Genomic DNA, 16,961 nt, shown 5'->3' with positions numbered 1-16,961 from the left:
TCATCATCATCATCATCATCATCATCATCATCATCATCATCATCATCATCATCATCATCATTATTCATGGTTTCATTGTGTATCCCTGGCTGGAACTCACTTTGTAGACCAGGCTGGCCTCGAACTCAGAGATTTATCTGCTTCTGCCTCCCAAGTGCTGGGATTAAAGGCATGTGCCACCACTGCCCAGCATATTCTGGTTCTTAAGTCTCAGCTTTGCTCCTTGAGAAACCAGGTGGCCTCATTTTAATCCAAGTTCTAGGTCCCCATGAGTTTTATAGACAGGGGCTCACCTCCCTGTGGCATCTCCTTGATGATGTATAAACACTGGAATGTTTGTTCTTAAAGTCAAAGGCATGCTGTGCTCCCCCACCCCCGTCAGAGGGAGGGAAACAGCTTGTTTAAAAACCCTGAGGCACTGCCAGACTCAAGATCAACTTTATGACTAATGGGATCATTCATCTCTTAGGACCAGGTTTTACCCTCAGCATCTGGAAAGAGGCCAGCTGGTTCACATGACTGTGAGCGTTAGATCCATGAGAAATCATTCAGCTAAGGGCAAAAAGAAATGAGCAGGACAACTTCAGAAAAGATACTTCAGAATAGTCATATGTTTTTCCCTTGTAGATTTTTGGGTTCAATCCAGGTTGGTTGGAACCCCTCCCTCCGTGTCTATACATGTGGTTGATGGGAAAGTCTCCAGTTCTCCAGTGGTGGTGGATTTTACACAGTGATGCAGAAAGGGGAACCGAAACTTCTCATATGGAAACTCCTGAGATTCTTAGTGCCTGCTGCGGAGCTGAGAAACACGGGAGGACCCAGGACATGGATGTGATAGGGATGGGGAAGGGAAGAACAGTGCCTTCAGTTATCTTTACTTCAGATATTTCAGGTGGCGTAGGCACAACAATGATTTAACAATGCCAACAACCAGCTCTTGTGACTAGGCTGCCTGGCTCTTCACATTCATGTCATACAGTGTGGTGTTTTAGAGGTGGGGAGAGTGAAGCCAGGAGATGCGAGGGATCAAGATAACCCGCACATACCTAACCCTAACCCTAGGACTCACCATTGTCCCAGATGTGGTTCAAACGTTTGCAAACACATTAAGCAAGCAGTGTCTGACTGTGATGTCTTCACAGTGGCAGCAGCAGCACGAAGTTGGCAGAAGCTTCCTTTCCCTCTGCTCTGCTTGCCGCTGAGCTTTGCTTTGCTGCTCCTCTGTCTCCGGGAAGCAGGGGAAGCAGCACTCAGACCACCCTCTGCGTAAATGGGATACTCTATGTGCTCAGTTAAGTTTGCTATGAAAGGGCCGTGGATGATGTGTCCTTTATGTTTGTCGTACTCACATCCAGACCCCTCTCTCATGAAGTCTCAAAAACCCATTCCTAGGCTGGAAGGAGAAACAGGCCAGGCAGGAGGAAAGGAACGTTTAGAAAAGTCATTCAGACTTGTGGCCATCTTCTATGTGATTTTGGCCATATTCCATTTCCTTCCTCTTGGACTTTCTTGTAAGAATAAATCTGTTTATATTTCCCTGTAGGAGAGCCTAGGGACAGCCCAACCTATGGCCACCCCCTTTACTTCTGAGCGCTGCATGCTGCTTGGACTGTAGGTGCACAGAGCTGGTGACATGTAGTGATGTCACCATCGCCTCTTCTCTCCCTGTCCTGCCTGTAGGAGACTCCATACAGCTGGAGTTGAATTAAATTGTTCTATGACTGTAAGTACCAAATGGGCATGAAAAAGTTGCCTTCGAGATTAAGTGAAGATTTTGCAAGAAAAGAGCTTGCACTAAGGAAGAATTTAATAGCTTGTGGTGATTGTATGGTATCTGTCCTGATTCCCTCTGAACACTTCCAGGCATATTTCTCTTGTGTTCTAGGTCAAAATGAAGCCACCACCTGCACTGTTTCTCTGCTGCCCCCACATTGTCTCTATTTCATCCACCACCAAAGAGTCTTCTCTCCTCTTCTCTGGGTTCTTGTTCACACAGCTGTTTCAGATGACAAGTGCGGTGTGTTCTGGTTGGTAAATGTTGATCCCTCAGAGCTGACATAAGTGTCTGCAGACCCCTTCCACTTCCTGTTTGGAAACCCTGTCTCCTTATGTTGTTGCCTTTAGAGGATTTTCCCGCCCATCCCTTTAGTCAGCCAGATCTCAGTCCCGGGAGCCTGGCAGTTGTAATGTGCAGTTATCCTGCTGAAGAGACGGGGGCTTCTCAACTCCATGCTGCATTCCATGGCCACTGCCAAGCCGTGGTTCTCCTGGTTTTCAGGGGAATCCTGTTCCTATAACCCAGATGGTTGGGGGAATCTGTGTAACAACTGGGAATTCCCCTGCCCCAACATTCATTTCCATGGTGGTTCAGCCTAGCCTGAGAGTCAGTATAGAATAGCAACCCCACTCCATTCCTCTAAACTGTTGCCTGTATGGGCAACGCAGCGCAGTGTGGGAGGTACAGACAGGCAGCTCAGGGTCCTCTGGCCATGAACTTAGCAACAGAGAGAAAACCAACTGCACCCAGCAGCACTAAGCGCATTGATATGGGACCTTCGCAGTTCTTGGGATGCGGTTTCCACCTGCGCCCTGCGTCCTAAAACTCTTCCAGGGTAGCCCGGGACCTCCTTTCCCTTTGAGCATTTGAAACATCTCAGCGCTGCTTTATGGTGGTAACCGGGTTTCCTATCTGAAAGCTGCCTGTCTAGCCTGACATGGAATAAAGGGGCTGGCACGCTTCCCTTTCTTCCGTCTAAGTTTCTGGCGAAGAAGTTTGTGCCGTTCCTCCATGACCGTGTTTACATTCATCTGATATTAAGTCCTGAGGAATTTTTTTTTTCTTCACAGAAACTCCTTAAGCCCTTCCCCCTTCCAGATTCCTGGCCACTCCTATCAAATGTCTGTCCTCTGGAAACTATACTCTTGTATCAGACAACATACTACACGCAGAGGAATTTAGCAACATTTGGTGGGAAAACTGAGCATAAATCAACAGCATGCCCTCTCTTGCACTCCTATTAGTTTTGACCATTGTGCAGCTGAGGAATTACCTGCTTTGCAGAACTGAAATCAGCATGATAGGGAGGTTAGGGACGCAGCTCAGTGGAGAGCAGTTGCCTAGCAAGCACAAAGCCCTGGCCCTACGTTCTTATTTTTTTTTTATAGAATTTCTTTTTTTTATTTTTTAAATTTATTTATTTATTAAGGATTTCTGCCTCCTCCCGCCACCGCCTCCCATTTCCCTCTCCCTCCCCCGATCAAGTCCCCCTCCCTCATCAGCTCGAAGAGCAATCAGGGTTCCCTGACCTGTGGGAAGTCCAAGGACTGCCCACCTCCATCCAGGTCTAGTAAGTTGAGCATCCAAACTGCCTAGGCTCCCCAAAGCCAGTACATGCAGTAGGATCAAAAACCCATTGCCATTGTTCTTGAGTTCTCAGTAGTCCTCATTGTCCGCTATGTTCAGCGAGTCCGGTTTTATCCCATGCTTTTTCAGACCCAGGGCTGGCCCTACGTTCTGTGCCCAATAAAGCAAGAACCACAAACAACTAACAAACGAAATGATGGCAAATAAACAAAGGGGGTGAGTGGGAAGTCAACATGGGAGGCAGATTGCAGCCTCGACAGTTCTTACTCAAAGGGCTTATGCAGCTGAGCTGATCGATGCTGAGCTGATGGGTGCTGAGCTGATGGGTGCTGAGCTGATGGGTGCTTACCAAATAGCTGTAAGCCCCCCATCTCTCCCCTTCTGGAGCCATGTGTCTAGTGCTAGCCAATGCTTTCTGAGTGGAGGTGACAAGTGTCATTTTCAGGCTGACGTGTTTAAGAGCCCCTTTGCTCCCTTGAGGGCTTTCTTTTGATTCAGCTTCTATGAATAGCCTGTGTATAATCTTTCTTTCCCGTGGATTTCATGTGGGCAGGTAAGAAACGTATGTTGTGTGACACCACTGAACTGAGTAGTGTGACTGTTGCCACAGCCAGCGTTAACTACCCTAACTAACTGCTTCTGATGCCCTCATCAGACTGTACAGTAAGCAGGCAGAAGTTTATCGATGACAAGCCTGGGTGACCATTTGACTATTTTAGAAGGAGGGGACCCAGGTCATTTTCTACACATGGAAACACAACAGCAAAAACCAAGTACAGAGGCAAAACCAAACCTCTGTTTTTTGGAAGAGGAAACTTCTTATCTGTAATTTTGTGTGTACAAATGGCTTGCATAAACACTGAAATAAATTTTCACTCTTCGGTTCAATCTACTCTATCAACCATGTGCCATATAGCCTCCCTTCCAGGCCCCATGTTCAGAACTGGGAGACTCTCGGTCTGTGTTAGCACAGAGCAGAATGAGACAAATGTATAAATAATGACGTTAATAATCTAAAGTCCAGACTCAGATTCCCTTCCCGCAGAATAATCATTTTTTTCCTGGTGTTGCTAACACCCATGTAAAAGGCCCATCAAATCCACTGCCTTTTCGTTGACATTTTGATATGCTAATGTCTCCTGAAATGGAGATTTACAGGCACCCACAAGGCCAGTTTTGCACTGTGTACCCTGAGATCTGCAGGAAATACTTCTCAGATTCATGAACAGTGTCAAAGGGGACTGGGGAGCTTAGTGCTATGAGCATGCGCTTGGGCTATCTGGTTTGTGGGATCCTAGCAAATTTCAAGATGTGGGAAAGTTTTAGATAAGATTTGTGGGAAGGGCAGGCGCAGGGGGTGAGAGGGAATATCCTGGGTAGCCTGGGCCAGAGAACACTAAGAGGAGAGGGAAAAGAATGGGGTGGAGCAGCAGCATTAGGAAGAGAAAGCAGGGAAGGAAGGTGTGTGTGTATGTGTGTGTGTGTGTGTGTGTGTGTGTGTGTGTGTGTGTGTGTGTGTGTGTGAAGGATCCCAGGTTGGACTGTCATGTCTACTCACTAATCAAGCAGGGAATAGAGGATCATGGGAACTGCCTGGGCTTTGACACCCGTAGGAGATGGAGGAGTGGGAACTGGTGTTGGAAGGATCACCCCAACCTGGTGCTGTGCTCAAAGGAGCAAGGGATCAAGGGCAAAGGATAAAAACCAGACTGAGGAAGCCGATGCGCTTGTCTAGAAGTGGTGGGAAAATGTAGTCTTTTGATTTGCTTGTCAGTGAGCAGGAGGGAGGCAGAACTTGACAATGGTTAGAAATGAGAAACCATTTTCCAGGGAAGGAGGACGGGAGCTCAGGTTAGCAGGAGAGGGGAAAGATGTGAGGTGCGGGGTGGATCCTGGGCAGGAGGGCAAAGGGCCCCCAGAGCCTGGGTGGAACTGTAGGAGACAGGGGAGAGATTTTCAGGGGGTCAAAGGGAAGGATTCCACATGGGACGGCAGTGAAGGGGCTGAGCCGTACGAGAGCGGATGGAGCTGTTTGGAAGGTTCAAAGCAGAACTTGCCATAGAGAGAGAAAGTACCAGAGTCTTTGGTGGACGCTAGAAAGAGGGTACTGAGTATAGGACAGATGCCTTGGGGAATTGTGACTAAGATCACAGTCTTATTATCTCCATCTAATAATTAACATGGGTGTGGCTAGCCAGGTAGCAACCCAGGTTTTGCATGGCCTCCCCATGACCTGTTCTTTGCACATAGCATAATCTCTCAGGATGTTTTCCCCCCCTCTAGCTGTTTCTCCTCCTTTTCTCCCTGCGCAGGTGGACTGTGCTAGCCCTGCAGTGGGTGGTTTCCCAAAACAGAGCACACCCTAACCCTTGGCCTCTATACTCCTTTCTTAGAAGGAAGATGCACTCGTTGAATTGCTTCTTTACAATTCCACCCCAAGGGCTCCACAACCTCTTTACAACGTGTAAATTTGTCTCATCTCTCTCTCTCTACAAGGGGCTTGCTTCAAAGAATCAAAGCCACCTCGATACCTTTTGCTCGCTGCTTTTGTTAAGTACAAATTGAGTTCGTATACTGTCAAGAATGCAAAGTCCCTATGATGTTTGGAATAATTATCTGTATTAGAAGCAAATTTCAACTTCGTCTTCAAAGGTGAAATGGTGTCATACATTTGCATTCTACGTTGTTATGATATTATATTCTGACAACTCTGATTTTTAGGGCAAGTATACCAGATATTTTCATCACAAATGCAGAAAAAGAAAATCGTAATTTAATGATAATGGTAATGTTTTTACACCTCACAAGGTCCCCAATTTTTTTTTTTTAAAAAAAACTTCAATCGAATTGAAAATACAGTTGAAGTCACTCTCGATAAATATCTCTGTCTATAACAAAATAACCACTCCCTTTCCTATTTTCATGCATATGCAGGCAGAAGCAAGTCTCCTGCTTATGGAAGCAAGCCATTTATGTTCTCCTCAGGTAACAAGGTTCGAATTAGCCGTCACCAGCATGTACTTACATTAGAGCCATTTTCTTGGCTGGTATATGAATTCTCCCACCTTCTGTGTGGCTATTGCCCGCTTTGATGCAGGGCCAACTGCTCTTATCCACACCTTTTATTGGGAGCCAGGGCTGCCAGGGTCATACCCGAGGCAGGGCCCAGTCCTGGGAGTCCTTGAGGGTGCACAGGCCCTCTGCCTCTCCTGTCCCTCTCTCGCCTCACCTACCTGGAAGGCCCAGGATGGTGAAGTATGGCCGGCACTCGGTGAACCCTGAGCTCTGCTGCACGCAACTCCTCCAGAGCCCTTCATACTGGAACACGGAGGTCACTGGGTTGTCGTACAGGTCCTGGGTGCTCCACATATCCATCCCGGTGGCGGCGATGCAGCCGGCCAGACCCAGGAGGGACAAGAGGAGCCCCACCACCTGGCACGTGGTGGTGGCCATGGCTTTAGCTGCTGGTCCTAGGCCTCCAGGAGCAAGCCACCACCCTCCTGCTGGGAAGGTGTGCGGCCTGGCTGGCCACAGGGAGGTCTTCTAATCAGAAGGTCCCCTCAGCGCAGTGTTTGCTCATACTGTTTTCCTTAGATTGTTCAGTTTCACTCCTGCTTCAAGGGCATTTTTTTTTTTCATTTGTTGGGGAAGCGGCCCCAAGAGGCACTTGTCTGGTTAAGCTTCACAGCCAGGGTGGTTGGAACGTCAAGCAGGCTGAGTGGACTCTCCTCTTGACCAGGCCCTACCAGCTCTGCCTCTCCCCAGAATGCAACATGTAAGGGAAAAGGGAGTTTGTTCCGTCCAGTGAGAGCGTGAGGAGAGACCACTAAGGCTGACCTGAATTATAATAAAACTCCCTGAGATGAGCCCATTCGGCTCTATCGTAAGTCAGATGGTCGTACATTTCTCCTTGCACTCCCGTGTCACTTTTCTCTTAGGGTCTCAGATGGAAAGGGCAGCTGATATCATTTTATTTGTGAAGTTCCAGTCTCTCTCTCTCTCTCAACAGGAAGTCAGATTCTAGAGTCACACCCTTGATCCATGGGTATGGGACGGTCTAAGGAGCCAGATTCCAGTTGACTCTTGCTGTCTCTCATAAAACAGGAACTATACAAACACCACACAGATAGAGAGGTTACTATGAAGGCTGAAAGAAGGAACAGGGCTGGCCTGAATTTCTGACCTGGTCACTGAGAGGCTGAGGAACTGCTTCCCACACTGTCCCCAGCTCTGTGTGTTTGGTGATTTGGCCTTGGTAGGTCAGTTCCTTCATTTGTAGCCTGACAGGGAACTGTAAGGAGCACTCTAGAGCTTTTCTGATCTCACTAGTTTCCATGTGTTGTAGACAAGTTTTCACTACAGTTGGTGAATTTCTCAGAAGTTGTATGCTCAACTGGAGAAAAGTCTGGCTGAAGGGGTTAGAGCTAGGTTTTTGTTCTACGGCTACATTTTGTTAGACAATTTATCAGCCTGTGGCCTCATGTGGGCCCTGAATGCCTGGCCTCTGAATTCAGAGACGTTTCAATTAGAACTTCTCAGGGTCCTGAAATACATACACACAAACGCACACACACACACACACACACACACACACACACACACACACACACACACACACACCACATCCCTGACCCCAATTTCTAGCCATGGCAAGTTCTTGAGGAAGCCAGTCCATATTTCAATGGTATCTTGACTGTTCTCAACTCCCCCTGAGCCTAAGGCTTTATTCTTATTAAAACAAAAATGATTAATGTGGGTGGTCTTCCCCTAATGTGAACGGAGGCAACCCTGCTCTTGATTGCACACCACTTTCTGTGGTCTATATTTGTAGAGAATGAAACATCAGAAAAATTCAGATGAGGGCGTAAGCCAGACTTACATGACAAATGACGTACACTGATGGCTGAGAGTCTCTGAGCTGGGCCGCTAGACCAAGTCAACTGTAAATGATACCTGTTTCTGCTGGCGGACTGAGATTGAACCATTGGACGGTGCTGGTGGAATGGTTCCAAAATTACTCTGGCCTTGCTTCTGGGGGGCATTGCCAACCGTGGTTCCACCAGAGGGCGTGTCTGTCATTCCCACAAGGCTCCATGAGTTTGGTTTTTCAGCTAACTGGTTTATCATTCATGCATTCTAAACATTCGTTGTAATGCCATCCAAACAATAAGTTGAAAACAGAAAAAAATAAATTATTTGTTCTCATTTGTGGCAGTTTCTCTATGATGTTTTACAGTAAGTTTCAAAGCCAGGGGCAAAAATGTATTTAGGTGTTATTCTTGCTTTCTAGGTGGAAATGTGGCAATGAAAATTTTTTTGAAAAAGAAAAGATTAAAGTTAAGTGGTAAACTAAAGCTAACTCTACCTACACAGAATTCTGAATGAAAAGACAGAAATTACATATCGACACACTTTAGAGGATAGGCTTAAAACACACAGCAGGTGGATTTCTCACTTCTAGGGCGGTTTCTGTGCTCCAAACAGTGACTGCTGCTCTAGCCATCGCTGCCAGAGAACAAATGGTGGCCTGAGGAGGAACACCGGATTCCTTGTTTGTGGCAACAGGTGTTGGTAAAGAGGATTCATGTCCCTGTGTTAACTCCTGGCCTGAGTCTGTTTGCAGCAATAGCTTTGGTACAACTTCGTTTAATAACCTCTAGAATTGAGCAAGATGTTTCGCTGGCATCCTCAGGGAAATCACCCCGTGTTCAGCGTAAACACACTCCGTGCCACTTCAGCCTGCGTGTTTCCAGGAACTGGTGCCATTTTACCCACACTAGAGAAATTATCCTTCCAGTTTTCTGAACTTTTTCAGCTACAGCAGGGACTGAGTAATTTGGCAAGAATGGTGATCCAAGGAACAATGAAAATATTATAGGTAGGTATTAGTTGAACTTGCTAGAAGAATACTGGACACATTTATTAAGTTCTGAAAGCTATCACAGTGAATATTCCTCCTCATCTTTTCTAAAACTGTTTGGTGTTCATAATAGAAGATTAGGAGGCATTTTAACAAATCCCTCATATCTAAACTCTGGACAAACTATTTCCACCATACAGATAAACTCTAAACATATGTTCTTCTTCTCAGTCCTGTGCATGGGAAACTTTACATGGTCAATTATATATTTGATAATTTGATCTTCCCACTTGTGTTGTGCCATCAAAACTCTTGCAAGAATAATAGGTTGCTAGTACTTTATACAGAAGTTCATATAAAATTTCTATTCTCATATACTTGGATTTATCTTTCTCTAATTTTCTTTTATGTAAAAGCACTGTTTTTATATAAATGTTTATCATTTAATGTGTAACTTTTTGCCAGCATTTCTGGTCACATTTTAAGATAGATTCACAGGAGAACTTAATTGGCCAAGAGTGTGAAGTATTGGAGTAATATCTCCTTTATGAGAAATGACATTTTCCCCGTAAAGTTTATTCCCAGCATCAGTATCTAAAAAATTGTTCTAGGGGCCGGAGAGATGATTCTCTGGTTAAGAGCACTGACTACTCTTCAAGAGGGCCAGGATTCATTTCCCAACACCCACATGGTGTCACAACTGTGTGTAACTCTAGTTTCGGGGATCTGATGCCCTGTTCTGGCCTCAGAGGCCACTACAAGCTCACAGAGTACAGGCATACATGCAGGCGAAACACCCACATACATAAAGTAAAACCAAAGTGGAAAATGTAGTTCTATATCCTCACCTACATTGTGCAATTAATAAGTAATACATGACCATTTGTTTTAACGTGTATCTCTTTGCCCACTGAGTTTTACTGCTTCCAAGTTTGTTTTACTTTTTCTTTTTATTATTGTGGGTTTGGTGTGTGTGCACGTGTGTGTGTGTGTGTGTGTGTGTGTGTGTGTGTGCGCGCGCGCGCAGTGCCCTCTGGTGGTCAGAGGACAACTTTCAGGAGTCAGTGTCAGTTCTCTCCTTCCAGTTTGAGACCCAGGGATTGAACTCAGGTCAGCAATACTTGCGTTTTAACCTCCTGCCCCCACCCCCAGTCATGCTGCTGGCCCTGAGGCCCTGAAAAACCTCAAAACTCATGGGCAGGGTGCGAAAGAGCACACCTTTAAGTGTGTGTGTGTGTGGGGGGGGGTAGAGGCAGGTGTGCTGTCAGTTCAAGATCGGCATGGTTTACAAAGAAAGCAAGTTCTAAGCCAGTCAGAGTCACACAGTGAGACCCTGTCTCAAAAAAACCCACAACAAAATACTCATGAAACATTTTTTTTTCTTTCTTGACTTGGCAGCCTGCACTGTTCATTAATCTATTCGCTAGCACATCTTTTTTTTTTTTTTTTTTTTTTCGAGACAGGGTTTCTCTGTGGGTTTGGAGGCTATCCAGGAATAGCTCTTGTAGACCAGGCTGGTCTCGAACTCACAGAGATCCGCCTGCCTCTGCCTCCCGAGAGCTGGGATTAAAGGCGTTTGCCACCACTGCCCGGCCTCGCTAGCACATCAATTTGTGTGAACTATTTGTTAATTGTGTGGTAATACATTGCAGCAAGTACAACAGACATGCTTTTGATTGGTTATTGGGTTTTTAACTTCATTTATAGTTTTGAAAAAATGCAACGTATTCCATTTTATGGGTTTTCCAGAATCTGGCACATAAAATGTGCTCAATAATTTTTTGTTGAATAATGTAATCAAATGAATTTATTTTTCCTTTATGTTTTCCAACATTATTTTCATCCTTAGAGAAATATTTTCCATGTAGGATGTAAAAACATTATAAATTATTTTGTAATTAAAAATATTTACAAAGTAGTTAATGTATTTTTTCTTCCCATAAAGTCCCCAATAATTTCTGCAGCATTTTTTGAATAGCCTTCCTTTCCCCCAGTATTCTGTAAAATAATAGTTTTTATCTCAGAGGATTATTGAAAATATTGAAGTATTAAGCTGTTCAATAAATATGTGATAATATAAAACATATATTAATACATACTGATTTCTTAAAATAATGTCCAGCACACAGCAAGGACTGAAGCGTCCACTATTGTTAAGTAATGTTAGTTGGAGGCAAAAAAAAGATTTATAACATTCTCATCAGGAATCTGGAGAACTTAAGAAATGTCTCTTGGCAAGACCTCCTTTACTTTTCCATTGGACACTTGTAGCTGTTCACAGGTGTTACTTGCTAAGTATTCTTGCCTTTCACTGCCCTGGGCGGCCTCTCCTTCCCTAACCCTTACCACACAGAGCCTGGTACTATCCACTCTCTCACACCACACTGACATTTCTCAGATAGGACTTTCTCTGTCACCTTTTGCTTCTTTCTTTCAGAAATGAATTGTCTTTAATATATCCCAATGAAATAGCTCACTAAAGGTATGATCACGCAGATTTAACACATATGACCCAAATTTCTGAAAATGATGACATACAAAGGGTAAAATGACTACTAAAATAGTTGTATGTTAAGCATTTTGAATTGTCATTTTTCATTAATTAAATGTATTCCTTGACATCTTCATATATATATATATATAAAATCTCTACAACTTTAAGGCTAGTCTGGCCTACAATGGAGTTCCAGACCAGCCAAGGATACATAGTAAAATCCTGTTTCAGAAAACCAAACCAAACCAAACCAAAACAAAAAACCCCAGCAACAACACAAAATGAATTGCATTGCTTGCCCTCACTGTTTCCATCCCTGTCACCACTTCCTACAAAGCCCGTTGCCCATAGATGTCTCTGTTCTGTTTTGTGCCCTGCTATATGCTGAGATGGAGGGAAGGGAAGGCCAACAGTGAGTAGCTTTCCTCCATGGTCTCTGATGCTTCATAGGTGTCATTTCCTATACACTGTGGTTCCTTGCGGAGATAACCCCTCGCCCCCAAGGATGTTTGGAAATGTCAGGAGACACATTTGGTAAAGACAAATAGACTCAGGAGGCCATGCTATTTCCACCTAATGAGTAAAATAGCCTAAAACTGGCAGGATGGCCCTCATGAGAAATACATATCCATAGGCATTGTGAACCCCACCTCATAGTGGTCTGTTCACTGTCTCCAGATTTTTAAGCACCTTGATAATTATGTTGCCCACACCCAGAAAGCTTAGCAAATGTTCACTGGATGAATAAATATTTCTTCTAATGCCACAATTTCTATGTCATTGCTTAGTCCCTTATGATTTACATCTGAGAGAGGGAACCAAGGGGCGAAGCTTTTCTTTCCCCCAAGAAGGAACCTTGTCTACACTTGGTCATTTTGGAACAGGTTGTCCTTGGGCTGTGAGCCTAGTGAGATGCCTCTTTTGTCCAGGAAGGCAACTGGCAGTCTTATGCCTAGAGTTCTTCTGGAGAAAAAGTTTTCAATCTGTGGGCCATAACCCCTTGGTCGAATGACCCTTTCACAGGGAATGCCTAAGACCATCAGGAGACATATATTTATATTATGATTCATAAGTAACAGTAGAAAAATTAGAGTTATGAAGTACCAATAAAAACAATTTTGTGGTTGGGGGTCACCACAACATGAGGAATCGTATGAAAGGGTGCAGCATTAGGAGGGTTGAGAACCACTGCTCTCGAGGGTTATGTTGTATGTTACTATTTCTTGTTGAGCTTGGGAGTCTGTGCTTGCACTTTCAGTGGAAATTTTGAAACGTCATTTCTTTCATTTCAAGGACAATGAAAAAGAAACTCAAACAGTCATGTCTGGGTTCTCTGGCTAACTACACATAGTTTCTGTTTCTGCTGCTCCCAGTATTTCTACAAGAGTCAGCCAACTGATATCCTTGATTTCTAATGAGCAAAATGGTTCGAGGAACTTTTCCTCACTCGGAGGTACGCAGGTCTCCAACCTTGAAGCTTGTGTCTGGCAGTCTATGCCCACATGCATTTCACACCCCGCTTTTGTACACTACCCAACTACAGCAATTACCAACAGAAATGCAGAGTAAAGAACTTTACCCATCTAATTCCAGAAATAACTGTTGATGTAGCCATTGGAGCTAGATTTCAGAAACGCTATGGTAGCCTTTCTTGAATGAGCAAGCCCACTACAAGGAAACACCAGGCCTCAGACATCTTATGGCTGTGGACATTTTGTGAATCAAACCCATTCAAATAGAAACCCTGCACCAACAGTTGGGATCATTCCATATACAGATAGGAAACCTATAAACGGACAAATCTCCAAGTAACTGCTCTCCTCTCTTGCTTCCTTTCCGGGTATCTAAGTCTTGACTCTGTGGTCAAATGGCAAGGCTCATCTGGGGAATTTCCATGGTGTTTTTTGATTCTTCCTACAATACCCAACTTAGACCAGTTCCCCTAGTTAGACTGCTGTGTATATCCAAGGAAGGAACAAATAAGCAAAACTAAAATGACATGTTTGCTCATTTTCTTACTTGATTGTGTGAGTGAAAGACACTTTCAACATTCTCTTGTGACTTGAAGTTCTCTTCAAGTTAAAATGGCCAATCCACTAAGCAAAAAATACCCATGCAAACTTGTGTGGTTAACAAGCAAATGTGGGGAGGGGGCTTGGCCACCCTCAACACCTTTTCCTCATGGCAGACCTCATTTGCCAGGTAGACATTCCTGTGCTGGGAGGTTCTGGAGTCCTGTTCCTTGAGACCAGTATGTTCTGAAGGTCAGGCACCTAGAGGTCAGAGCCTCCCCCACCCCCAAGCACAGGCCCATCCAGTGCACTGTAGAGAACCCTGTCTCTTTCCTTTAGGTCTTTTCTATGGCTCCAATTCTATTCTTGCTGTTAGCTTCAGAATTTTTGGGAGCCAGGGCGAGGCATGGGAGGCCTGGATAGAGAGTCTGTTCAGGACCTAGTCGGTCTCTGACTCAGCAAGGGGGCTCTTGGATCGGAGAAAGTGGCCGGTGTCTGGGTGTCTTGAGTCTTGTTTTTGAGAGTAATGGAGACTCTGTCATTGCTCACATAAAAGCAATTAGAAAAATGTGTCCTTGGGAGAACTGGATACCAATGGACCGAAGTGTCAACATCTCCATAAAGTTTATCTCCCTATACTTCTATTCTAATCACGGTGCTAGGGTCTATTGCTCTTGTCAAAATTAAATCTTTTCTCTGGCTTCTTGGTCACTCTTCTGGAGTCTCAGGTACAGGCCACTTTCTCTTCTCTACCCCCATCCACCCGACAAACAGGCACCTGGTCCTTACCTGGCAACCCCAGCAAGGTGAAGTAACCTCGGCACTCCGTGAAGCCAGAGCTCTCTCTGACACAAGAACGCCATAGGCCTTGGTAGTTGAATACAGCCGTCACTGGGTTGTTGTATAAGTCCTGGGTGCTCCACTGGTCCATACATGTGGCTGCAATGACGCCTGCAAACCCGATCAGTGAAACCACAAAGCCCAGGCCCTGGCAGGCGGTAACAGACATGATGGAGACGAGCGTCACACAAACTCGGAGGACAAAAGGCAGGCAGGTTCTGAGGGCACCCAGTGTAGGGTTGGTGTTTTCTCAGAGAGGCTGGTGCACACGTCACAAATGGACCGTGTGATGGAGGGGGGACTCACCAGTGCCACCTGGGCTTGCCTTGCTCCTTTATCTACCTAAGCGAGATAATTTCCACAACATGGTACCAAGAGCCATTTGTTTTCCGCCATATGTACACTCTACTCACTGTTTGCCTTTGAAGGGAGTTTCTTTTTCTGATTAGCAGCCAGGCTCTCCTCTGGAGAGGGTGAGCAACTGCAGGGATGGCTGCTTAGGAGGCGTGGCATGCTGGTCAGGAGGGGCTTTCAGGGGCCGAGCCACAACATCTCGAGGTTCCAGTGTCCCACGGATCTTTCAATGGAGGATATCGAGCTTCTTTGGGGGACTTCCTAGGGTACTTTCACCTGAGTTAAAAAATCTTTGGCAACATATGTTGAAATAGAATTGATTCTCATTCATCATGGTCCTATGTTTAAAAAAAAAATCACAATATTGAATTAGTAAATTCTGAAACATTGCCTGTGAGGAAAAATGCACTGTTAGGTTCTTGTGAACCTATGGTCACAGTTTTATCATCAACAGATAACTTTATTTTATGTGTACTTCTATTTAGTGATGCATAATTTAATATATTTTTGATTTATTATCATTGAAATTATAGTCAGTAGTATGATCATGCCTACCTTCTCATATATGTGTTTTCTTCATGGGGGATATAGTAACTACCCATGCTTATAAACAGCAGAGAGAACTTTAGCACTGTCTGTGGTGGCTACCATAAACAGCAGGGTCAACAGGAAGTGAGGAAAACATGAAAAAGTAGCCACTAAATACACTTCAGAAAGGACCCTTGTTTACAGTATGGGAGCACAAACATGGAAGGCGAGGGTTATTCTGCTCTTCCTCAGTTGGCAACACGCAATCTTCTCTCACAAAATATCTCTAGTTACAAGAAGACGTAAGTTTTTAGCCCATATATTATTTCTGCTTCTTTTTTGTTGATCCTCACGTTGGTATCTGTGGTTGTATGTGAACACTGTGCATTTGAGGTCACTAGCATTAAACGTGGGTTCTGACAAGCATTAAAATTTCCAGGAGTGAGAAACTCCACCTGCTCTCTCCAGGTGAAGCAGCCATTCCAGGTTCTAAGGAGAAACTCAACAAGTTCTTGTCATGGGCTCATACTACCAACTCAGATATGACTCAGAGAAATGACCATCAAACCTGAGTTTCAGTCTAGTGTGGGTGTTCCAAGAGCACGATTCTGCCAAGGAGTGACTCATTTCCACTTGGTTTGGCTTGTGGGAGTGATGAGATAGTGCATCTGTGACTGTGCCCTGGGGGTATAAATGCCCATTTACTCTATTCCATTCGATTCAAGATTCAAAATCCAGAAAGCATGGATATCCGGAACACTGTCTAGCATCCATTAGGTTTCTGGTATGAGTTATTGTCTTGTGCACAGATCGAGTGACTAACAGCATCTGAATTTTCAATGAAACTTGAGACCGAAATCAGCTCACAATGGCCTGGTAAGATGGCTCGGTAGGAAACGGTGCCTGCTGAGTTGGATGCCTGGGATCCACAGAGCAGAAGGGGAGAACTGACTCTTGCAAGTTGTCCTCTAAAGTCGACGTACATGTCGTGCCATTAATGAACCCACATATAAGGTCATGCACATAAAATAAAATGTAATAAAAAAATTTTAAAATCAGCTCATAAACTCAAGCAAATTTTGGGAAAGGATTTGAACAAAACAACATAACATATATGCTCTGGGGCTTGACAAGAAGTAGGTCTGTATATTTTCAACCATATCTATAGTTGAAACCCAAACAGATGAAACACATGAAAATGGACACCACCGAGGATGCTGCTGCTTCTGCTGTCAGCATATGTTTGTATGCGGAGATACAGGGCTTAGAGGGCAAATTCTTTGATAGAACCAGCCTGTGGCGAGGATTGGGTATCACTACAGAGAGCCCTAGCTTCTCTGGTTCTCCAGTCTGTTTTTCTCTAACACCTTTTAGCTGGTGTTTCTTGCTCTGGGCGCCTAACCCACCTTCTAAGCATGATGAATGGCTGGAGAGTCTCTTTGGCAACCTCGTCTATAACTTCTCTCGCCATTGTATTTGCAGATGATTTGGTTGTCCTGAGTCTTTAAG

General features: G+C 44.6%; 1 protein-coding gene across 2 annotated transcripts in view; it reads right to left on the bottom strand.

The window, feature by feature from the left end:
• Cldn18 (claudin 18) overlaps positions 1-14,739 on the bottom strand; it is a 26,185-nt gene extending 11,446 nt beyond the window's left edge. Inside the window, exon 1 of one of the 2 annotated variants that reach the window (XM_005367806.2) lies at positions 14,520-14,739. In XM_005367806.2, the coding sequence (XP_005367863.1) occupies positions 14,520-14,739 (220 nt within the window). Of the gene's footprint in view, positions 1-6,597; positions 6,818-14,519 lie in introns of those variants that run through there. The other variant, XM_005367805.2, reaches the window with a different exon arrangement.
• Positions 14,740-16,961: the final 2,222 nt, after the last annotated feature.

The sequence above is a fragment of the Microtus ochrogaster genome, unplaced genomic scaffold (assembly GCF_000317375.1).
Source record: "Microtus ochrogaster isolate Prairie Vole_2 unplaced genomic scaffold, MicOch1.0 UNK24, whole genome shotgun sequence".
In the NCBI taxonomy this organism is placed as follows: domain Eukaryota; kingdom Metazoa; phylum Chordata; class Mammalia; order Rodentia; family Cricetidae; genus Microtus; species Microtus ochrogaster.
This window is presented reverse-complemented; position numbering and strand designations above follow the sequence as displayed.